Source organism: Dendropsophus ebraccatus, chromosome 8, assembly GCF_027789765.1.
Source record: "Dendropsophus ebraccatus isolate aDenEbr1 chromosome 8, aDenEbr1.pat, whole genome shotgun sequence".
NCBI lineage: Eukaryota > Metazoa > Chordata > Amphibia > Anura > Hylidae > Dendropsophus > Dendropsophus ebraccatus.
Genome location: NC_091461.1, coordinates 63,947,567 through 63,972,724, shown reverse-complemented (window position 1 = coordinate 63,972,724; position 25,158 = coordinate 63,947,567). Strand labels below are relative to the sequence as shown.

The window sequence follows — 25,158 nt, the reverse complement described above, 5'->3', positions numbered from 1 at the left end:
TGTACAATACTCCCTTATGGCAATACCATAGCAAGTGAATGGAGGGACTGTGGGCAACCCTTCATTCTCAGAATTTGGAACCCCACAATAGATAATCATGGCATATCTTTGCCATATGCTGTCACCCGTAAAAGTTTCCAAGAACTTAGTAAACATTAGTTTTATCTTCACCCCCAGAATGCTTGAACTTTATGTTCTTAAATACTTAAGGAACGTTTCTAATGTATTGTGCATAGTACACTAAGGACATATTTGCCAACCTGAAAACAAAGCATAAATGTAATGTGCTTCAATTAGTGGCAATCAGATGGCATTTACAAAAAAAGGTCCTTGCCACTGGCATCCCCGTGCCAACGTCAAGCGGCTAAGGTAAAAAAAAAAAAAAAAAAAAAAAGGCGCAGTGATGTATCTGATGGTACAGCCGCTTTAAGCCTAATTAAAGTAACCCTAAGTTATTAGGAGACCTGTATATGACCTATTTTGTACTTGTAAAATCTGTATTTAATGGGCTGTGAAAACAAAGTATAGAAATACCCAAAAAAGTAAAAATGGTAACAGGCACACCCTCCATGGCTACAGGTATAAATTCACTGGTTAGTTTTCCTTACTCTTTGTAGCTTGTCTACAAAATGTACAGATCCTTTATTGTGTAATGGGCTTCCAGTGGTTAGACTACCTTTTATAAGGTGTGTATTGTGTTCCGGCCTGTGGAGTTGGAGTCAGTCTGAGCTATTTTTGGCTGAAGTCTGATATGGAGTTGGTAGAAGTGTATCACTTAAAGTAATTTTCATAGGAAGCTTCAAAATCTTAATCCGTTAATAATAATAATAAAAAAACTAACACTGCAACTAAAGGATTTCCTGTGTGTCTTCAGTTTGTCAGATGTTGCCCGTGTGGTCACTGGTTTGCCACCAACCCAAGTCAGTTTTCCAATTATAGCATATATTCTTACAGAAATGAAAGTTATTTGTTAAATTATATTCCACTTTTTGTTCTAAGTAGTCGGAATACTTGTATAATGGGGAGGAAAGGCCTGATGTTAATAATTTACTGCAGTAAATTTGCTATACAAATTATTGGCCATTTATAAAGAAGTCTGAACTCTAAAGTTTTTTGCAGTCACTGAGAAGCTGAATGTGTTATTTGGCGCCATTCCAATATTCGCTATAAAAAGAAGATGCACGTCTGAATTCTAAAAACACTCTTATTCCTTCCCCTGTGTCCCATATGCATGAGAGTGAAATATAAAGGGTGCTCTTCTACGTCAGACATGAGATTTCAGGTACATCTGGACTTCTCCACCTTTTGTCTTATTAGACTTTACATTTGTGAAGCTCCCCTAGTGACTTACAGGCTGTCATGGGCTGAATTGTCTAGGCAGTTCCTCTGTCACAACAGGACCGGATAATACAACAGACAATGGAGATTGATGGTGAGCAGCACATGACCTTTGCAGACGTGCAATGAAGGGACACAGACTTGTTCTGCTTAGAGTGTTTTCCTTATACAGCGTTTCCATGTGTACAACCCAGAATACTATTGTAGAAAAACAATAAAACATACTAATCTCCAATCGTCTCCAGGAAAAAAAATGTAGGGTTGTGTAAGTAGTTACATTCCTCTGTTCCCCTATAAATACATGTATATTGGTTATTTCCAAGGTTTTTTGAGAATTGTTTGACAGGTTTGTGTAAACGTAAATAGCTGTTATCTCCCCTTGATCCACATGATCGCTTGTCTCAGCCAAGTGATTGTTTGGAACACACAGAGTAAGGGCCCTATTACACGGAACGATAATCGGCCAAATCGGCCCTATCCTGCCGATTAACACTCAGTGTAATAAACACAACAATCAGCCTATGACAACGACCAATAATTGTTGGGCACCGACCGTGCAGCGCTAGGTGTAATGGCGGTGTGTGGCTGACTATTTCCATACTGTATACATTACCTATCCATGCTGCAGGGCTCCTCTTGCGCTCTGCTTCTCCCTGGGTCCCACGCGCTTCAACTTCAGAGCGGCCTGTCTGAGCTTACAGGCCGCTCAGCCAATCACTGGCCTGGACAGCCGCGGTCTGTTAGCTGAGACAGGTCACTCTGGAGCTGCAGCGTGCGACCCGGGGAGAAGCAGACCGCAAGAGGAGCCCTGCAGTATGGATACGTAATGTATACAGTTAAAGCAAGGGCTGCAAGGACCTCGGTAATGATGTCCATGCAGCCCTTGTTAAACGATTATTGGGCCATGTAATAAGCCTAGTAAACGAGCGCCGATCTAGCAGATTGGCGCTTGTTTACAGTTATTATGGGGCCCTCATCGGCCTGTGTAATAGGATCCTAAGGGCTGTATTCCACAGGACGATAATTGTTCGAAAAATTATTACAGCATTCGGATTTAAACGATAATCTTTTTGTGTAATAGCGGGCAGCGATTATAAACAACCAACGAGAAATCGTTTGATAGAATCTGGACCTATTTTCATCATTGATCGTTCACAAATCATTCTAACAGCGTTTGGTGTAATGACACCTCATTCAGTCGTTCCCTGGTTTATCAGCCAGGAAAGGACACGCGTAAGAACGACCGTAAGTAACAATCATCGTTCTGTGTAATAGGGTGAATCATTTAAGATAGTTTGTCATAGCGGCCGTTAGAGAGAGTTTATTGTTAATCGCAGAAAATACCACCCTAATGGTAAGCTGCTGCCATACAGCTGCATGCTCATCAATGTTTGGAAGCCCCATAGGTAAGGAACAGAGCAGAGGGTCGGCCAAACCTGGTATTTGACTCCCTGTGGCTGGGAAGTTGCATGCAGCCCTATGGAGTCCTGGAGAACATTGATACATGAGGAAGGAGGAGTCTATCCTGCAAAATGTCTGTGGTGGGAGGTCGTATAGTTTGGACTGTGAAATGTTGATGCATCAACCTGTGAGCATATGTTGTACTATATACTAAGTATAAATCTATGGCAATGGAATGAAGCCCCGTGAGTATGTGTCGTTAAAGTGACGCAAAACTAAAAAGCTGCTAGGAACAAGGTATAGTCATGCATTATGGTATAACCATTTTTGTAGCCACACTCTTTTTCTATAAAATAATTGGTATAAGTTTGCTTATCACTACTTACCATGCATGTGCGCAGTGCTATTTTCATTCAGGAAACAGTTTTCATCCATTCTTGGGATTGGTGGGGGTCCCAACACAATAGCTTTTTATTCCTTATCCTGTAGACAGATGATAGCCTTAATGGGGTATTCCCAATATGAAAAGTTATGTTCCCACACAGTATTTTTGCTCAGTATCTTGCAACCAAAACCAGGTGTAAATTGAAAACACAGGCTATGTTCACACACTATTGAAATTAAGTGGATGACTGCCATTTAATACAATTTAAAACAACTGCTAAAAAACAGTGTGTTAAGATAGCCTTTCTGTGTTTTTCAATCCACTTCTGGTATTGGTTGCAAAATACTGACAAAAACACTGAGCAAAAATACTGAGTGTGAATGTAGCCCAAGGCCGGGTTCACGCTATGTAAGACACTGGCCATTCTGTGACAAACTTCAATTCTATTGAATTGGGATGCAGGCACATCAGTGTGCGCCCGCATCCCAATTCACTATTTAACATAATGGAGAGTGCGGCCGGAGCCACACACTCCATTGTGTGACCTGTCAGGGATGTGCGGCCACTATTCAGTGTATATGTGTATACACTCCAGCCGGGATCCCATTGACTGCAGTACAACGTAAGTTTTGTATAAATCACTGCCGTTGCAAATCGGCAACAACAGCCGTGATTAATACAAAACTTTCGTTGTGTGAACATAGGCTTATACTGTAAACCAGTAACTCTGACATGTCAAAGGTTTTGTAAAGCGACAGGTAGACTTTAAGCCACCAGAGATGTGCAATGGAGAAAGATGCATTTCTCAAACTGTTTGGGTATAAAAGCCAGATTAGGATGTGGTAATTGGCAGGGTAGTTCACACTCCATCTAGTCTATTCCTGTTGTACCTACAGTAGTTAGGAGCTTCTTGAGGTCTGCAAAAAAAAAAGACTGAACCTCTCAGGGAATGCTCCCAACCTGTGAAATGACAGGCACGTCAGGCTTATAGGATACTGGTAGGAAATAAACCTGGTGTTTGTGGTACATCCACAGCCAGGGATGGTGTGTTAGAGGCTGGATGGTTAGGATTTTTTCTGATCTATTATGTGAAGTGTGTGCTGTCTGCCATGATTTTGAAAAACCAAAACTGTCTTTGGCTCCTTTGAAAACAATTCTATCATATTAGAGTGAACTCTTCTTGATATGCGAATCATCTTAGCCCAGGAGATGTCATCCCTGTGAGCTAAATGACGCTTTGATTGTCACACTGTGTTGGAGAATTACATTTCTTTTTATTGCTTGGGAATGGTGACACAAAAAATGTGTGAAAACAGGAATTTGCCAGTAGTTAAAAAATTTACGTTTTTGTTCTTCTTTGTCAGTGTTTAGTTCCCAGTATTAGTTAAATATTTGCTTCTCAAAAATCCTGTAGCGTTAATCTTAACTTTTCTGTTACTTATTTATGTTAAACATCTAAATGGTAAACTTCTCTTGTTCTCCTTGAGACAACATAGATCTAAATATTGGAAATCATTTTTGTACATTTTTTTTTTTTTTTTAAATTCTCTTTAAAGTGTTAGGGCATGTGCACACTACGCAACCTGGGTGGATCATCCTCCAGATTTTACAGCTCACGGCCACGTGCGTATCTCCGCCTGTGCCATAGGCTCCATTCTATGGTCAGGCAGATTCCAGTGTCCGGCCGGTTCATTCTTCGGGCAGACGGTGGAATCTGTCTGACCATAGAATGGAGTCTATAGCACAGGCGAAGATGCGCAGGGGCGAGCTGCAGATTTTTTGGTACATTTCTGCTTTGCAAGCTTAATCTATAATTTTCAGCTTTCTTACATATGTTAAAGTTTGCTTCATTTTTTAACCTACTTTTTTTTTAAAAAAAGCATCTAGGAATGTCAACAGAAGGAAAAAATTGTATAACTGTCATCCATGCATGCTGAAGCAGAGTATGAGTGTCCCATAACAGAGGATTTCCTGGTATCATGATTGGTTATGATGCTGGGAGCTCTGAATCAGTTTACATCTTGCGTTACAGTAAAGACACCGCCACACAGCTTTGTCAGTACAGTAGTGAAGATTTAGGGTATAAACCCACACACCGTATATGCAGCGTATTTACTGCTGCGATACGCAGCAAACTCGCAGCAAACTCGCAGCAAAATCGCAGCAGATTAGATCTAAATAACTGAACACAGCATCAAATCTGTACCAACAAATCTGCTGCGTATTTGTTGCATATCTGCTGCATATACGGTGTGTGGGTTTATACCCTTAAACTGATTTCGGAGCTCCTGGCATCATAACAAATCATGATGCAAATCATGTCTGTATATACAGACAGGCAGTGTGAATGCCCTCTAAGGCTGCATGTGGCTGTATCCACCTTTTTCCGGACTCCCTAGGGCTGCATCCAACTTTTTCAGCCACCGGTATTCAGATGCTGAGCGATGGGACTCCACTATGCTCTAGTTGCGCTAATCTCTAATTACAGCCAAGAATGTGATTAACAAATCGATACACATAGTGCATAGTTTACTTTATTTATATAATGCAGTTCTACTTACTTTATGCTGTTAATAATCGCTTTATTTTTATAAATGTATTCTCTAGTTGATCTTGTGCTTCCTCTGTTTCTTTTGTAATCTTGCCTGTTTCCTTGGCAGGGTATACAATCACACCTGCGAATCGCTAACTGATGGAACTTGCTGCACGTTAGATCACATCCCTCTTGTAAGGTAAGGGCCTTAGTGACAGATTTATATATTTGCTTACTAAATATGGTATATTGCCAGCCAAGGTGACTGTTCAGTATTTGAAGAAATGTCTTCTATCCTTCTCTTGTATGCTGTTCACCAGTAACAAATATTACAATGTATACTAGTAACTATACTTGGTTTAGTAGTGCAGAATTATAATAAAGGTATTATTTAATTCTGTTAATGTTAGAACATATAATTGTCTATTTATTGATGTCAACAAGAGAAGGGAGGCTCGACAAGTTAATTTAGAAGCATCATGTAGAACAAGTCCCAAGAATGGCGATCCATTCTGTCTATTATTGGAGTGTCTTCTTGTAGCAGCAGGTGCATTCCAGTAATAAACATTGAGGGCTTTCTGCCATTGCTTTTCTATGCTGTTCACTAATAGACCCCAGGCTGCCATAAATAGGAGCTCAGTATAAATGACCTGTAGCCTTTTGACACAGCAGGTAAGGAGACCGTGGGAAGTGTGAACCCCTCTGCCAAAAGAAAGTCCTGCCCATGTATTATATGAACATTTCCTCTGTTAAAAGGAGTAAATAGGATACATAACAGTTGTGGATGTATCATTGAACCGATCCCCTAATATGTTTTTAAAATACGGTTAATTATTTTTTTTTAACCTGTATAATAAAAACATAGAAGATTGTCGGCAGAGAAAGACCATTTGGTCCATCTAGTCTGTTTTTTTTTTTTTCTCTTCCCCTTTCATTATATGTTTACATTATATGGGTTCGTTCACATGTACAGGATCCACAGCAGATTTGATGGTGCAGACTTGATGCTGTGTTCAGTTATTTAGATGAAATCTACTGCGGATCTGCACCATCAAATCCGCAGTCATACTGTATGTGTGAAGCTACCCTTACTGTAGATTTACCCATCACATCTACTGGAACTCTATTCCAAGCCAGTGCTATTTCAGTAAAGGTCCGCAGACACCTTATCCTTTGTCGGCCATACTTGCAGACCTTTTTTCTCTGGGACAGATAAGCCGCAACCGGAGCTCTATTCCTTTCCCCATAGAGAGCACAGAAGTGTCAGGCTGTGCCAAAAGTTCCTGTGCATGGGGAGGACATGGGACAGACAGGTAATATAACTAATGGCTGAACGATAGTTTGGCCCCCAGTTATTGAAGCTGTATGGAGACCTTAAGAGTAGTAGGAGTATAGTAGTAATATAGTTTTGGTATTTTGCAGATCGTACAGTTCATATAACTAATAAAGAATTAAAATTGGTACATTTGAAAAATTGGCTCTTATTCCAAATATTTTGTTTGACCTAAGATAATCACCTTCCAAATTATTGTTGGCTATGTACATTTCTTCTGTGTCTAAACCTGTGTAGGGTAGTAAAAACCAATTCTGGTTTGGGAAAAACACAACAGACCAGATGTACAGGTTGGAATACGCAGACGGAAACTTGCTGTGTATGCAACTTTGTGGGCGTACTGTATGTACAAATAACACTAAAGCTTTATACAACGGGAACGTATGCCACTGGCAGCGGAGGGTTGAGGTTGAGAGATTTTTGTCCACTGTTCTGCAGCAAAGTATCTGGCTATCGGGTGTGTGTGTGTGTGTGGGGGGGGGGGGGGGTCCCTCCTTCTAACCCCAGCTTCTCCTGGTTATAGGATTGAACAGAGGAATTCTAAACACTTCCCCTCATCTCTCCTCTTCTTTCACTGCTGGGCCCCAAATCCCCTGTTGTTTTAGGCCAGCAGGAGGCAGTGTAATACTACCCCCATACAGGACAAAATAATTATGTCTTCTGTAATATAAGGGGTTAATACAGACTGGCCCAGTGACATAATTTTCATAATTTAACCTCTGTACGTCACCACAATAGATATGGAACACAGCAATGATATGGCTTTGTAGACTTTCATCTTTAATCCATCGCAGTGGAAACCAACATGAAAACCCGGTCAAGAAAGAATTTGCTAATAGACAAGGGAAGTAGCTTGACTTTTTACCCACATATACCCTTTAAAGGGGTTATCCAGCCCTACAATACCATGGCCACTTTCTTCCAGAGACAGCACCACTCTTATCTCCAGTTCAGGTGTGGTTTGCAATTAAACTCCATTTACTTCAATGGAACTAAGTTAAAAAAACTCCACCCAAACTGGAGACAAGAGTGGTGCTGTCTTTGGAAGAAAGTGGGCATGTTTTTGTAGTGCTGGATAACCCCTCTAACATGTTATATTGACCCCCTTTAACCCCTTAGCGTCATGGTGCCGCGGGGGGTGTTCAGAGCGGGGTCCCGCAGGGACCCCGCTCTGAACGGCACCGCTCCTGGTTGGAATCTGCAGCCGACCAGTGCCTCTATTAGCCGACGCGGGTCCCGTTTCCGCGCCGGCTAAATAAGCACTTCAATGCAGCTGTCAAACCTGACAGCTGCATTGAAGTGCTTTGTACACAGCATCCCTGCTGTGGGGGAGATCCGTTCTTCTGGCCGGCCCAGGCCTCAGCAGGCCATAGCAATCTGATCGATCTTTGCTGTGTATATACACAGCATTGATCTCTATGAGAGATCAATGCTGTGTATATACAAGTCCCCCAGGGGGGCTTCTAGTTTATGTAAAAAAGTGTTTTTATTAATAAAAAATCCCCTCCCCTAATAAAAGTCCAAATCACCCCCCTTTTCCCATTTTATAAATATAAATTAATAAATAAACTAATAAATAAACATATTTGGTATCGCCACGCACGTAATCGCCCAAACTATTAATTAATCACATTCCTGATCTCGCACGGTAAATGGCGTCAGCGCAAAAAAATTCCAAAGTGCAAAATTGTGCATTTTTGGTCGCATCAAATCCAGAAAAAATTTAATAAAAAGCGATCAAAAAGTCACATTTGCGCAATCAAGGTACCGATAGAAAGGACACATCATGGCGCAAAAAATTACACCTCACACAGCCCCATAGACCAAAGGATAAAAGCGCTATAAGCCTGGAAATGGCGTGATTTTAAGGAACATATATATGTTAACAATGGTTTGAATTTTTTAAAAGCCATCAAATAATATAAAAGTTATACATGTTACATATCGTTGTAATCATAACGACTTGAGGAACATATATAACAAGACAGTTTTACCATAGGGCGAATTACGTAAATGCAAAACTTCCCGAAATCAAAACAAATTTATTTATTTTTTTTTTTCAATTTGACAGCGCAAATGATTTTTTTCCGGTTTCGCAGCATATTTTATGGGAAAATAATGCCTGTCATTACAAAGTAAAATTGGTTTCGCAAAAAATAACCGCTTATATAAGTCTCTACGTGAAAAAATGAAGGCGCTATGGACTTTTAAACATAAAATGGAAAAAGCAAAAGCGCAAAACGAAAATTGGCTTTGACCTTTAAGGGGTTAATGACTGCAGTGTTGCAATATTGTAAATTGGTACACCTAAGCTCTTTTTGGAAATCAGTAGGAATACACTATAGAGGTGACTTTTAGCACTATTTATGACTCAATTATGTATGGTGCGTATTTGTATGAGCTAAGCTTAAAGTAAATTTTAATCTGCAATATAAATATTCACTGGAGATAATACATGGTTAGAACGTCATATAAGGGCGTATTAGTCTGCTTTGCTAATTCCCCGGTATGGCTGTAATTTTATGTTTATTGCAGGCATTAACCAGTATGGCCAATTATCAAAAAACCTTGCCCTTGTGATGATTTGCTTTTATTGTGCCTGACCACCTTTGCGCCATTTATATTGTTTGTCACCCATTATTCCAATGTTCAGATCTGCCATTGTTTGACTAGGGAAGATGAATGATCCTCCCAGTTCAATTGCTAAGACCTTGGGGGTTATACAGATTTAATTCTATTTAAGGGAAAAAAAAAATCTTCAATCTTCCCATACTTATCAGCTGCTGTATATCCTGCAGGAAGTGTTGTATTTTTTCCAGCATGACACAGTGCTCTCTGCTGCCACCTCTGTGTATATCAGGAACTGTGCAGAACAGTAGCAAATTAGCATAGAAAACCTTTTCTGCCCTTCAAAGTTTCTCACATGGACAGAGATGTCAGCAGAGAGCACTGTGTCCGATTAGATAGACTACACCACTTTCTGCAGGACATACAGCAGCTAATAAGTACTGGAAAGGTTGAAGTTTTTGTTTATTTTTAAATAGAAATATTTTACAGATTTGTAAAGCTTTAGACAAGTTTAAAGTCTGGGAACTTTGCAATGTCCAGGAATTATAAGTTTTATCCCCCCACTGAGTAGTCAATGTGTCTCTGCCTTGATAAATATGCATTTGTTTCTTATTGAGCTCCCAGCTGAATATAATAATATCCTCTATTTGCTGTGTAAGGGAACCATTGCTATGTTTGCTTTTCCCACCACACTCCGGATAGTACAGTCTTTTTTTAGCTTCTAAAGGACCCTTTTTCTGGGAATACCTACTGAAATACCACATTTAAACCAATAGTGATGAAAGGAGAGGATCATCAGTTTAGAGGATTTATTTCCCTGTGTTGGAACATTTCATGCTGGTTGGGATTTATGACAAAAAGTCTGGCAGAGGAAATGAAATGCAGTGTAGTGCTCCCTTCTGCAGTACAACTTGTGTAAAGTAGCTTGGTTCTGGGTATTTGCAGTCATTGACTCAACAATAGGGAACCCATGTGCTGGAGAACAATACGGCATCCTGGATTTCCAGCTGTTAATTTTTGTTAACCCCTGAGATTACTGAATTGAAACCAGTTGTGAATTTACAGACCTGTGCCTAACTGAAATTCACTTATGATGTCACAGCAGCTCACCTTAGAGAAGCCAGAGGTCGTGTCAAGCACCTTACCTGAACCTAATTTGCAATGTCACACTAATTACACTAATACACCATGTCATTTATGGCTCTGGATAAAATCCCTTACCACTGTACCAATCCATCAGTGATTGTATGACTGATAGGATGTAGTGCAGCCCACATATCATCAATATAATAATAATAAAAATAATAATAAATAATAATAATAATAATAATAAATAAAATCTTTATTTTTAAGTAAGCTTGCTGGACTGCTGTTGCACAAATATGTTTCATTACACAATAATGGTGATTTTGGGAGATAAATCCCTGCCTACAAACTTCTTCCCTTACTGGCTGCGGCTTCCCTCTTTTCCATAGAGAACACAGGAACATTAGGGAGAGAGAACTCTCTTCCTACAAGTATTGAATATGTATGACCACTGAAGATGAGCGAACCTTGAGTACACTTGGGTTCGTCTAAATCCGAACGCTCTGCATTGGATTACTGGTGGGTGGCCAAAAAAGTTGGATGCAGCCCTAGGGTGTCCTGGAAAACATGGATACATCCTATAGCCGTATCCATGTTTTCCAGGCAGCTTTAGGGCTGCATCTAACTTAATTAGCCCCCAGTAATTAAGCGCCGCACAATCGTGTTTGCTCATCTGTAATGGCCACCTATTTTAGACTTTTCTCCCCCTCAATCACTTCTATAAAAAAGTCGGGTGTTCCAATGCTTCATGCCCAGTTCCTGAGATGTAACCCTGAAGGGGCTGTATGTTTAGGGTTAAAAATTAGGATCAGATTCCATTATGGATTTTTTGGGCAAAGTTATGAATAAAGCGAGTTTCTGAGAGTACATTTTATAGCACATTTTATAATAGAATCCACCCCTAAGAATTCCCTGTTTACTACTGACATTCCCTCTCTTGGCAGCTCTTGTGAATTTTGAAGGCTTGCTTACCGTAAATGAGGCCTATCTTTCCGAGCAAGCTGTGCCTTTACACTGCTAACCTTTCTAGGTTTCTGTGAGAAATGTAAATACAGGGCAGGGATGTGTGGGAGGAAATTTCTGGAAAGTGGTGAGCACAGTTGGGAGTTGTTCAGCCAAAATTCCATGAGTGCGTGTTGTACCTAATCCAGGCCAGTATAGGCCTGTTTATGTACTTGTTTCCAGAGAAGTGTGTATTCACTTGGTGCAGTAAGACTCTCGTTCAGGCTTCTCACATTAAAATGTGTGGTGCTTCCAAATCTGAGGACATCCGAAACAGTCCTCTAGAATATTTGGCTTCTACACTGCAAGTGCTCTTAGGTAGTAGTTTCAAGCAAATTATCTGATCTTTGGGTTAGATTATTGTAGGAGTTCATGTAGCAGTCTACACCTGGTAAAAATGGAGAGGCAAGAGTGTGCAATATGGTTTCTTACTGTGATGCTTCCTTCTCTGCAGATCATCTAATAGATCTATCTTACTAGTATTTTCCACAGAAGTGGGACTGTTTTGATTGTTTTTGACCATACCGTGCAATATTAAAGCAGGACATCAGTTTCTGTAAGGTGACGCATGTGCTTAAGGTGACATGAAGAGGTCTTCTGAGACTACCTTCTTGGCAATTAAAAAGTTCACAGAGAAATACCTTTTGCTATAGCAGACGTGATTGGCAACCACTCCCAGTGGCAGCATTGACCCCAAGCATCTAATTTTCCCAGTGACAGCATATACAACCCCCCCCCCCAGTACCTAATCCAGTGGCACCACTGACCCCACTCCATGTACCTCTCCCAGTGGCAGCACCAGCCCCCCCCCCCTCCAAGTACCTCCTTCAGTGGCAGCACTCGCCCTTCAAGCGACTCTGTAAAAGTAAAAATTTTGGGGGGCACAATGGTACTTGCACATTTTAAATAAAGAATTCTATGTGAATTTTTTTTTTTTACTCAAAAATGGCCCAAAAACCCTTTATGCACATAGCCCTGAAACAAAATTCTGCATGAGCACACAGCCTAAGCCAGAAGATACTCATTTTTAACTGCCCTTTGTGTCACTTCTGCCTATAAGTAATTTAGAATCTATCCACTGTACATTTTGTATTTTTTATACAACATATTTTATGCATTGAGACTGGACTATGAAAGTGTTAGTATGAAATTTGGAACTGAGGGTCCTCGGCTTCCTGTCTCCACCACTAGGAAACTAGGTGAAAGGTTAATCTTCTGCAATAAAAAGCCTCCTTGCTAAAAGCTTTGAAGAAGATAAATATTTTATTTAATTTCGTACTGGTGGTGATAGTGGCGCTGCCTGGCTCCAAGAAATATCTAACCTGCTTAGACTGGCTTCTCACATTTTTTGGATAAGTACAGGATTTACAGCAGGTTGTGAAATATTTTGTTGCAATTTTTTTAAACAACACACAGTAACATTCCGATCCATCACTGTTCTCATACCCTTCACGTGGCCAATAGCCGTGCATAGCCAGATCTTAAGTGATCTGCTTAAAATGAACAGTATCAACTTTTTATCAGCAATGCTGCCAGTTTATATAAACCAGTCTATCTTTGAGCTATTGGTCTGTATACATTGCCCATAGTGACGTGTATTCTGAATATAATTCTTTAAATCCTACTAAAGATGTGTAAGGGCCCTATTACACAGGGTGATCATCTGCCCAATCAGGTCATATTTGGGCAGATACTGCCCTGTGAAGTATAGACAACAATCAGTGTGATTGCCTTTTCAGCAGGTTTAAATATCATCTGCCGACAGCCACGCATCGCTTCATTTAATAGGAGGTTAGCGGTCGGTGAAAGTGCAGAGAAAATAATAAAAACTATACTTTTACCTCTCAATGTTCCCCGGTGTCCTTCCAGTTTTTCGAGGCTTACCATAGCCACAGCTCAAGCTTCTAAAGCAGTGTCTGCAATGACATGCCGCTCAGCCAATCACTGGCTGCAGCTCTGTCCCGACTTGACCAGTGATTGGCTGAGCAGGTTTTCAATTCAGAGAAGTCTTAGGCCCTATTTCACGGGATGATTATCATTCGCATAATCGTTAACGATAAACGATTCAAACGACCGCTATTGCGAAAGGCCTGAAATCGTTCACCCATTTACATGGAACGATAATCGTTACTTATGATCGTTCTTGTGGTCGTCTTGTCGTCACTATTGTGTTTGTCACTTCCGCAAATGACCGAATGACATCCTATTCAATGCGAACGATTTGCGAGCGTGCAACGATAAAAATAGGTCAAGGTCTTATTAAACGATAAACGATTTCTCGATTGGTTGTTAATCGTTTACTGCTATTCAAACGAACGATTGTCGTTTAGATTCAAACGATTTAACGATAATCTGAACGATAATCATCCCGTGGAATAGGGCCCTTAAGCCCCTATTATACGGTGCAATATTGAGGAGCGCTGTGAGCGCTTGTTTGCTCCTCGTTCCCCGCTTGCTGCCTCCGCAGCGAGTGGTTGAGGGCTGGGGGGCGGAGGGGTGGAGAGGTGCGGGAAAGATGCCCGGGTGATTGCTTGATCGTCGGGGCAGCCTGTAGAGGTTAGTGCCAGTCTGCTGCCGCTGTTCCTATTCCATGGTGCAACGGCAGCAGATTGTTGCTATCCTAGTCGTTTGTCTTTCAACATGTTGAAAGACAAACTACAGCACCAATCAGATCGTTGCCTTCTATTACACGGGGCAATTATCCGCCGTAACGGCTTCAAAACATGCCTTGCAGATTGGCTGATCTGTATTGTTGTTCTTGAATAGATTTGCTCTTTAGATAGCTCTATCTATGCAGTGAGGAGAGAAAGAGCCTACCTAATGGTCCCCATGCATCAAAGGGTACTAGATGGCCTAATATGCCAGATCTGCTTGATCGGTGCTCGCTTACAGAGCCTATTTATGCGGCTTGGTTATTGTGCGGCACAGGCTGCATGGACATCGTTAACAATGTCTGTGCATTCCTTGCTTTATATATAGAACATAATAAACATTTATACTTACCTGTCCGTGCTCCTCCAGTGTTCTGCTGCCTTTTCCCTGCTGACTGGAGCCACCATACAATTTGTGTATTTTAGCCTCCCTCATACTTCTGGGAAAAAATAAAATAAAAAAATCAGGAAACTGTCTTATTATAACCAACCACTGCAAATCGTCATGTTTGTGAACATCTACTAATGGTACTCTTGAACCACCTTATTGTTCATTGTTAGAACCTTTTTACATTCATTAAACTGCTGTTTTTCCTTTTTAGCAAATGTGGGAACCTTCCTCCAGAGAGTTGTTTCTTCAGCCTTATATGCAGTTTAGGCGCATTCATGGGTAAGTGAATACGTTGAATTGTAAATGTGACATCATAATAGTCATTCATGCACTGATTTATTTATTTTTAGCAGTAGAAAAATTAGACCTTTTAAAAAAAGAAAAAAAAAATGTTTGAAAAATTGATTATGATTTTAACAGCTTTTACAGCTGTCTCTACGGTTGCAAATAATAAACATGCTCATTATTTGATGGCTGTTGGATTTACAGACTTTTTTTTTTTTTTTTTTTAAACCAAAGCCTGTTACATACAGGGCTGATCTGTAATGAGCTATTGATAGCATGGAACTTTTATATATGACTCCTTTTGCATTTTGTGTCTTTCTCGTTTTGTAGAGTTGGCTGCAGTAAATCACTTCCTTTTAAATTAAAGTGGAACAAAGGGCAACTCCATCAGCAGGTTAAGACGAATCTAACCTGCTGATAGCCCCCTATTGCACAGGAGACGCCACGGATGAAGGTATGCCTCTTACCTTCATCCTCCCAATTGTTACTGTATACTTATTCGTTTACAGTCCAATAAGACCTCTAGATACACTGCCCTCCCCCCATAGCACCAATTCGCCCCCGACTGGTCCATCCTTTTCTAATGATGATCAATAGAGTGGGCCGGTCAGGGGCAGTCTGGATCGGAGCTATGGGGGCTGGGCTGTGCTCCTAATGGTCTTACCTTCATCCTTAGTGCTGTTCCTCATTTACTCCTTGGTATGGTAAGAGACATACCTTCATCCTTGGTGCCTCTTGTGCAATAGGGGGCTATCGGCAAGTTAGATTTGTCTAATCTGCTGGTAGTTCTCCTATTAAATAGAGGGAACCCTTTCATTGAGTGTTTCAAAATTTTGGGCACTTTGCATACTTAAAACTATTTTTTTTTTTTTTTTTATGACAGTGACACTTACATGTGTCAGAGAGACCGGGCCTCAGAGTTTAGTAACTGACCAATCATGAGAATGAGCCAGGAGAAGTTCATGCTCAGCATGTCACATGTAGAGTCATGGACTCCATGTAAGTCTATGAGGCCATCTCTTTTCACTGGCACAGAATGGGGAACTGACCGCTTTGCAGCACAGTCCTCTCCACACTCATTCTCATGATTGGTCAGGGTCTGAACACTCAGACCCCGCCTTATGAAAACTTTTGACGTGTCAAGTTTTTTTTTTTTTTTTTTAATAACTACTAAAACACTTTAAGTCAACAGTTTTATAAATAGACATTTGTATAAGTATTCCAGCTCTGAGATGGGGCAAAGTTTAAGCAGCGTTACAATGTGTTATATATTCAGGCACGTATGACCCTTGATAAATCTCCCCCAATGAATGTAATGGCTGCAGATAATAATCTTTGTCATCTCCAGCATCTTGAATGGTGTGATTTTTTGCTGTGGGTAAAAAGCATTTAGTCTTTGAACAGAACATCTGAGAATAATTAGTTTCTGCTGCGATCGCATGAGAGTGAAAACAAACATTTGTTCCATGACATATTAGGGCGCTTTCAGCATGTTCCTATCCAGTCTGCACATACTTTATTTTTTGACTGCTCATCTTCCTCAATGTAGGTCAGTAATTGTTGCTGACATCTAGTTTTAAAACAGGAAAAATCTGGAACTTTACATGGCAGTTACCTAAAATAACGTCATTACTGAAGTCATCGCCTAATCATCACCTACTTGTCCTTTTACATGGCTTGAATGCTCACTGCCAATACTAAGCCCATGTAAAAGGACCAGCGATTAGCTGTTAAACGAGAAAGCTCTCATTCCTCAGCTGATCGCCTCTACTCTACAGCCATTTCAGTCATCCTTGGGGTCCTTTTACACGCACAGATATCTGACCAATTCATATGATCAATTTTTGAAACCAAAGCCAGGAACAGACTATAAACGGAGAACAGGTCATGAAGGAAAGAGGAGATTTCTCTTCCTTTCAAGTCCATTTCTGGGTTTTGATAAAAGAAAAATCTAACAGATATCTGTCTGTGTGTGTGTAAAAGGACCCCTAAGGCCGACCTATGAGATCAGCACTCGCTTGCTTCTTGTTCCTTCCACTTTCATGCTCCTGGTCCCTCTGTGATAGAAGATGAACATGACATGTGATATACACAAAAAGAGAGATTTGCTCATTGTGTTCTCTAATTGATAGTTTATTGAATCCAACATGCTAATGTGGTCTCTATCAGATGATGATCTTATATATTGTGATACTCAGCTCTTTTGTGTTTGCTGTATAAGTTTTTATATAGAATTGCAAAAACTTTTTTCACTTTTTTTTTTATTTTTTTGTTCAGTACCAGACAAAGGTAATTTTTTTGGTAATTGTTAAATAATGGCAGTATGGAAGCCTTCCATAACTACTAAAGAGTGGATTCACATGTGGTCTAATTTAACGTCATGGAAAAATCCGTTACAGAATTGGCATGTCTTGTATGTGTATTTTGATGCACATTTTTCTGTGGATTTTACCCTTTTTACTGCAAACAATATAATCAGCAGAAATCGTTTGAGTATCCACATGCAAAACATTAAGATTTGGTGGAAAAATTGGACCAAGTGTGAATCCGCACATTGTTCTACAAGATACCATGGTCTGCATGTAAACTGGTTTATTGGCCCTTCCTTTTATCTATACAGAATCTGAGCATTAAAGTGACTCTACGAACAATCTGACCCCCCCCCCCCCCCGTAAACCGCTTGTACCCTCTTCATCATTAGGAATGCTCCAGGCAGGCATTTTCATATTTGTCAGCTGTGAGAACACAGAACATGGGCTTTATCATTAAGGCAACTGTGTAGTTTTCACTGCAGAGAAATAGGAAAAATGGTGAAGAGGGTGGGGAGGAAGGACGGAGGGGTGTTGCAAAGTTAGGGAACAGATACTCCAAGCCATGGCCGTTGGGCACAGGGCTGCAGGTTTAAAAGTTGTTTTTTAGGACAATAACTGCATCACCTGCTGAACCGACCCCAGGACAGATCTTGGATTAAAGGCAGCTATCCGATGGTACAAGTGGTTTGGGGGGCGGCAGATTGTGGGTACAGAATCGCTTTAAAGAACTTGTCTGTGTTTGTGTGACTGAACATATTCATTGCTACCATTTTATTTAACCTGATTTTATTTAACATTTCTAATCCCTTTTTTTGGGTAGGGGATCACTAGGATGAACAAAAACAGCCACAACAATATAATAGGTCAGTTTGTTGACCTACTTACTGTGATGTATTATGTCATAGAGCAGTAAAAGATTATACACATCGTAAACTGTGTATATACATCAGTTAGTGTTAAGGTCTAATAGGTCATGCATACACCGTGGCAAGTGACTGGCTCCAGATAGGGCTGTCTTCTGCTGGGCTTTTAGTCCCTATGATGGTGTCCTGGTAGGCAATCTGACCTTGTCTATGTAAATTATTTCAGTGATTTCAGTTAGTTTTATAGCTTTGGTATATTGTTTGTTACAGTGCATACATATAGTATTATAAGGAAGGAAGTGGGCAGCTGTTGTAATGTAGTGTTGAGTAAGGCAGATATGACCGTTATGGGTTATGCTAAAGGAAATCCTAGCATGTGTGTAATCTCTATACAGTGGTGCCTTGGTTTACGAGCATAATTTGGTCTGGAACTGAGCTTGTAATCCAAATCCACTCTTAAACCAAAACACATTTTCCCATAAGAAATCATTGAAATTCAGACAATTGGTTCCACACCCCAAAAATAATTATTTTGAATAACATGTAGAACAGATGAAACAATGAAAAACAGCTGAATGTCATATTAATTTACTGTACAGTATAGCAATCAGTATGTGGTGCTTAATGTATAGTAAGGGCATAAACCTGAAAAAACAGCAACAGTTTGTAGATACAGGATGGAACTGCAGATCCCCATAATGCAGTAGCGTAGTACAACAGGCTAGAATAGAGAAGCAGGGCTGCTGTCAGAGGTCTGTGTGGTCACATGACTGCTATGTGGAAGGGGGTGTGTTCAGCATGGACCAATCAGGAAGTGAGAATCACAGCTGTGCAGGAGGACAGTGACAGAAACGTCAGTATACAGCAGTGTGAATAGCTGAGTGTAAGGTTAGGCACATTATAGGAAACGCAAGGGCTGACAGACTGTAGGGAGCATGAAGGAATGAGTATGGCAGATATGGGCACATAAATGCAGCACTCTGTCTGTGCAGAGAGGGGTTACCGCTTTGGAGAGATTACCTCCACAGTCCTGTCCCCTGATTCAAGACTAATGGTGCGTTTACACAGAGAGATTTATCTGACAGATTTTGGAAGCCAAAGCCAGAAACACTCTAAACAGGGAGCAGGTCATAAAGGAAATATTGAGATTTCTCCTCTTTTCAAATCCAGTGCTGGCTTTGGCTTCCACAATCTGTCTATGTAAAAGTACGGCCGTTGTTGCCATCAGTAATGCTCTTAATCCAAGTTACAAGTTTGTAAAACTGTGAGCTCTTCTTGCAAAACGTTACCAAGTTACTCCTAAGCCAAGGTACCACTGTACTTGTATACTTGTACGGTTAGTGCCATGTTCTATGTATATTAGTTTTCTATCTAAACCCTTATATGAACACATGCTGAGGGGTGGTGGAGTGTGTTATATTTATTATATTTATTATAGACTGTACTATTTTGTGCCAGCAATACTGAAGGCATCTTATGGATTTTAAAAACACGTAAGACTACTCTCTGGCACTAGTATCACCCACATCCTGTTTCCATGAACTGCTTTTGGTTGTGGTGTGCATTTATACTAAAGGATCTCTAGTTTCTATTGCAGTTTTGTTTTTGTTTTGTTTTTTTGTTTTTTTTTACTGGTAGTCCTATATGGATTATTGCTTCAGCTTGACATGAAGGGCTGGTCTGATACAGATACTGGAAGGGAGATGACGTACAGGAGTTCTCTGTAGCAGACCTCCTCCCATCCCTCTCACTGTGCGGATATATGTCACACAGACCACAAACCTATTTCCCCTTATTTACAGCCTATAGGGGATTTTCTTCTTCCTACTTTAAAGGAAATCTGTAGCATAAGTAGTAACCAATGCTGATTTTCATCTGTCACTTTTATGAATATGAGTGACACAGGTGACAGATGTATTAGTGAGATTCCACTGTATCTCCCTAGTACAGTGCATGGGGTGAAATATATCAATCAGTTGTGGGTGATTGGAGAAATCCCCATCTCATAAATATATCAGACTATCTCTTTACACATTGAGATTATGCTAAAGCTGTAGGTAGTTTTTGATTATTGCATAATCCTATATAAGTAGCAGATCGCTAAAATCTGCATCTGTCGCTATTTTATGCTGCCCTGTCTGAGAACTGACCAATTCCTGTTAAGCAACTTCACTGGTGACGTTATTAGAAATATCAACTTTAATGATAGTAATATAGGTGATAGAGGTGACAGCCAAATACAATACCGCACACATGGATTTTTAAGTCTACTGTCGCCATTTACTTGTGCACTCAAAGAAGCAGAACCTGAATAGTTTTAGTTCATCTGTACTCTCTTATTTTCCCAGCAAATGTTACAATGTGCAGTGTTTACTGTAATGTTCTGCATATATATACAAAGGAAGGTTTGTGCCCATGATGTGGCCTGGAGCATAAGGACTTATTGTTTTGGTCTTTTTGCATGTAAAATTGTTATTTGTGTCTTTGTATTTTCATAGTAAACTCTGAAAGTCTAGGGAAATCAGCAGACTTGGAAAATCACCAGAAATTAAATAGTTTGATGGTGGCTGATGCTTGTGGTGAACATACATAAAACAAAAGAAACCTTGTCTTGAGGGTTTATTGCTTCAACTTAAAAGGTGGAGGGTTACGTCAACAATACTATTGCTAACATGGATGTCTATAGTATTAGTGGAATAAAAATCTACCGCATCATCTGTATTCTGATATTTGGAACTCTGGAAAACCTTTAAGAACTGTTCATAGTCACAATTGTTTCTGTATTACATGCATGTGAGCCTCAGAACTGGAGAATGACACAGCTCTGCCAAGAATAGTTACTAGAGATGAGCAAACCTGGAGCATGCTCGAGTCGATCCGAACCCAAACTTTCGGCATTTGATTAGCGGTGGCTGCTGAACTTGGATAAAGCCCTAAGGCTATGTGGAAATCATGGATATAGTCATTGGCTGTATCCATGTTTTCCAGACAACCTTAGAGCTTTATCCAAGTTCAGCAGCCCCCGCTAATCAAATACCGAACGTACGGGTTCGGATCGACTTGAACCCGAACCCGGTTTGCTCATCTCTAATAGTTACATTTGTTTTTCTGAAAATGGTTCTGTGTTGTAAATTTAGAGATTGGTTCTGACATCATTTTTCCACTTTCCATATTTAAAAAATACCGTATATATATCTTCCATGTTTGGCTAACCTTTGCAATTTTTCCATTGCAGTGATGCTCATCGGTCTGTTAAGATATGCCTATGTGATTGAACGTTATGGTCCCTCCTTGCTGAATACTGTAGCCTTTGTGTTGGGTTGGATTTGTGCGGCTGGACTCACCATGGTTGGTAGTTTTCAGGTAAGTAATTCAGTTCTTGTCATGTTTTATATTCTAAAATTGATTTTGTATGTCAGCCGGTTTGTGGGCACAAGTATGTGCTGTTAATACACCGCTCAAACAAAAAAAAGGAACACTTAAACCACATAATGTAACGGCAAGTCAGCCACACTTCTGTGAAATCACCTGTCCCGTTATGAAGCAACATGGATTATGAATCAGTTTCTCCTATTGTAAAAACGGAACAGACAACGGTTAGAAATGATAGGCAAATAGGAAGACAACCTCTATAGCTGAGCGGTTCTGCAGGTGGCGACCACAGACCATTTCTCGGTTCTCATCCTTTTTAGGCTGTTGTTTTTGTCACTTTTAGCATTTTGTCACTACTCTCGCTCCTAAAGGTAGCATGAGGTAGTGTCTACAACTCAAAGAAGTGGCTCAGGTAGTGCAGCTCATCCAGGATGGCACATCAATGGGATCTGTGGCAAGAAGGTTACCTGTATTTGTCAGCCTAGTGTCCAGAACATTGAGTAGTATCAGGAGTAATCGAGGAGGCTGTAGGAGGACAACAACCCAGCAGCAGGATCATTACCTCCTTCTTTTGTGCAAGGAGGAGCAGTGCCAGAGCCCTGCAAAATGACCTCCCACAGAGCAGTAACATCCATGTGTCTGTCAGAAACAGACTCCATGAGGGTGGTATGAGGGCCTGATTGTGCTTACAGCCCAACACCATGCAGGGTGATTGGCATTTGCCAGAGAACACCCAGAGATTGGAAGATTTGGCATTGCTGCCAAAGAGCTGGTTCACACTGAACACACACGAGTCTGGAACACATACGAGTCTGGAGACGCTGTGGAGAACATTCTGCTGCCTGCAACATCCTCCAGCATGACCGATTTGTCAGTGTGTCAGTGGTACCGGGATGAGATCATCAGACCCATTGTGAGACCTTATACAGATGCAGCAGGCCCTGGGTTCCTTCTGATGTATTAAAATGCTAGGCCTTATTCAGCTGGAGTGTGTTAGCAGTTCCTGCATGATGAAGGCATTGATGCTATGGACTGGCCTGCCCATTCCCCAGACCCTTAATCCCAAGCATATCCAGTACATCTGGCACATCATGTCTTCATCCATCCACCAATGCAAGGTTGCACCACAGACTGTCCAGGAATTGACTAATGCTTTAATACAGGTCTGGGAGGAGATCACTGTCATTATAACTTTCAAAATCTAAATCAACAGTAGATAAAGCAAGTTTGTAATATACATTCAGTGGCGTAGCTACCGCGGTCGCGGCGGTCACCGCCGCGACCGGGCCCGCCACGGAGGGGGGCCTGCGGGGCCCTCCCGATCAATCACTCTTGTGACCGCAAGCATTGTTTTGCTTGCGGTCACAAGGGTCCGGCTCAGTCTTCCCCCGGCTGCTGCGCGGCTGCCGGGGGTGTCGCGTCTTATCCCCGGCAGCCGCGCATCCCAGAGCTCCCTGCGCGCCTTGGGCCCTGACTTCCGGTTTCGGCGCGCAAGGAGCTCTGGGATGCGCGGCTGCCGGGGATAAGACGCGACACCCCCAGCAGCAGCGGACAGACCAGGAGGAGTGAGGATCAACGTGGGAGCGCGTTGTCAGGTGAGTTATGTTTTTGTTTTTTGTTTTGTATCAGCCTGCAGGGTGGGGGGAAAGAGGGGGGCATCTATGAGGGTGGGGGGAAAGAGGGGGGCATCTATGAGGGTGGGGGGAAAGAGGGGGGCATCTATGAGGGTGGGGGGAAAGAGGGGGGCATCTATGAGGGTGGGGGGGGGAAGAGGGGCCATCTATGAGGGTGGGGGGGAAAGATGGGGCCATCTATGAGGGTGGGGGGGGGGAGATGGGGCCATCTATGAGGGTGGGGGGGGGAGATGGGGCCATCTATGAGGGTGGGGGGGGGGAAGATGGGGCCATCTATGAGGGTGGGGGGGAGATGGGGCCATCTATGGGGGGGGAAGGGGACCATCTATGAGGGTGGGGGGAAAGAGGGACCATCTATAAGGGAGGGGTAGAGGGGGCCATCTATAAGGGAGGGGGGAGAGGGGGCCATCTATAAGGGAGGGGGTAGAGGGGGCCATCTATAAGGGAGGGGGTAGAGGGGGCCATCTATAAGGGAGGGGGTAGAGGGGGCCATCTATAAGGGAGGGGGTAGAGGGGGCCATCTATAAGGGAGGGGGTGGAGGGGGGAGAGGGGGTAGAGGAGGCCATCTATAAGGGAGGGGGTAGAGGGGGCCATCTATAAGGGAGGGGGTAAAGGGGGCCATCTATAAGGGAGGGGGTAGAGGGGGCCATCTATAAGGGAGGGGGTAGAGGGGGCCATCTATAAGGGAGGGGGTAGAGGGGGCCATCTATAAGGGAGGGGGGAGAGGGGGTAGAGGAGGCCATCTATAAGGGAGGGGGTAGAGGGGGCCATCTATAAGGGAGGGGGTAGAGGAGGCCATCTATAAGGGAGGGGGTAGAGGGGGCCATCTATAAGGGAGGGGGTAAAGGGGGCCATCTATAAGGGAGGGGGTAGAGGGGGCCATCTATAAGGGAGGGGGTAGAGGGGGCCATCTATAAGGGAGGGGGTAGAGGGGGCCATCTATAAGGGAGAGGGGAGAGGGGGCCATCTATTTGGGGGGGCAACATGGGGGGAGAGGAAATACACAGAGGGGGGCATATATTATTAGGGGGTCACATAGAGTCAGGGCTACCCACTAAATGAGGGTGTAAAGGGGCCAATACAGATGTGCAGTGTGTATAGAGATGAGGATGGTGCCAGAGTGAGGAGACTAATATGTCTCTGTCAGATTCTGTGGATTCGTGGCTCGGAGAAGTTCTCATAACTGCCCAGGACAGATGGAGAAGAAGATGGAAAGGAAAGAACTCTGATGAGAAAAGACGTCTCCTGTGAGTCACCTGATATAACTGCACTGTAATGTATATGGTGTATAGAACCTGTGTAGAGCTGGGGCCACCTCTATATGACTAGATGAGGTGATTTAGTATACTGGATTTGGTCAGTAACAATATGGTGGTGATGGTAGTGGTTGTGGTCTGGCGGTAATGTTTCCTTCCTATATACTAGTATTACTGGTAATATTGGTCTCAGTATACAGGATTTGGCCGGTAACAGTATGGCGGTAATATATATGGTGATAATACTTTCTCTTCCAATATGCTGGTGTTATTAGTAATATCTGTCTTGGTGTGTGTGTGTGTGTGTGTATGTGTATGTGTGTGTGTGTATATATATATAAATATATATTATAAAATACACACACACCAATAGCATCACTTGGTCGTGAGAGGAGGGGGGGGGGTCCCAAGTTGGTCTCTCGCACCAGGGCCCAGGAGACATTAGCTACGCCCCTGTATACATTCATATTTTTTTGTTGTTATCCTGCTTTAAAACAAAGCTGAACTTACCAGAAATCCAGGTCCAGTCTCTGGATGGCAGATTTTCTGATTTGTGCTGGTTGAAAAAAACAGACTAAACACAGGAATTCCAGCCAGTACAGAGTTTCATGGCCCAATGTGTCCATCAATCACACGACTGCCTTCTCTGTGAGCGCCCAGATGACCTGGGAAACACAGGATTTCCTGTTTTCTGACTTTCCTGTTTTTTGAGAAAAAGAGTCAGAAACCAGGAAGTGCCGTGTTTTC

The 25,158-nt window shown here is 41.9% G+C and overlaps 1 protein-coding gene across 1 annotated transcript in view; it reads left to right on the top strand.

The window, feature by feature from the left end:
* The window catches only part of LOC138799433 (transmembrane protein 150A-like), an 87,111-nt gene that overhangs the window by 37,975 nt on the left and 23,978 nt on the right, over nucleotides 1–25,158 (top strand). Inside the window, exons 3-5 of the mRNA XM_069980582.1 lie at nucleotides 5,785–5,856; nucleotides 14,900–14,967; nucleotides 21,384–21,511. Of these exons, the coding sequence (XP_069836683.1) occupies nucleotides 5,785–5,856; nucleotides 14,900–14,967; nucleotides 21,384–21,511 (268 nt within the window). The remainder of the gene's footprint in view (nucleotides 1–5,784; nucleotides 5,857–14,899; nucleotides 14,968–21,383; nucleotides 21,512–25,158) is intronic.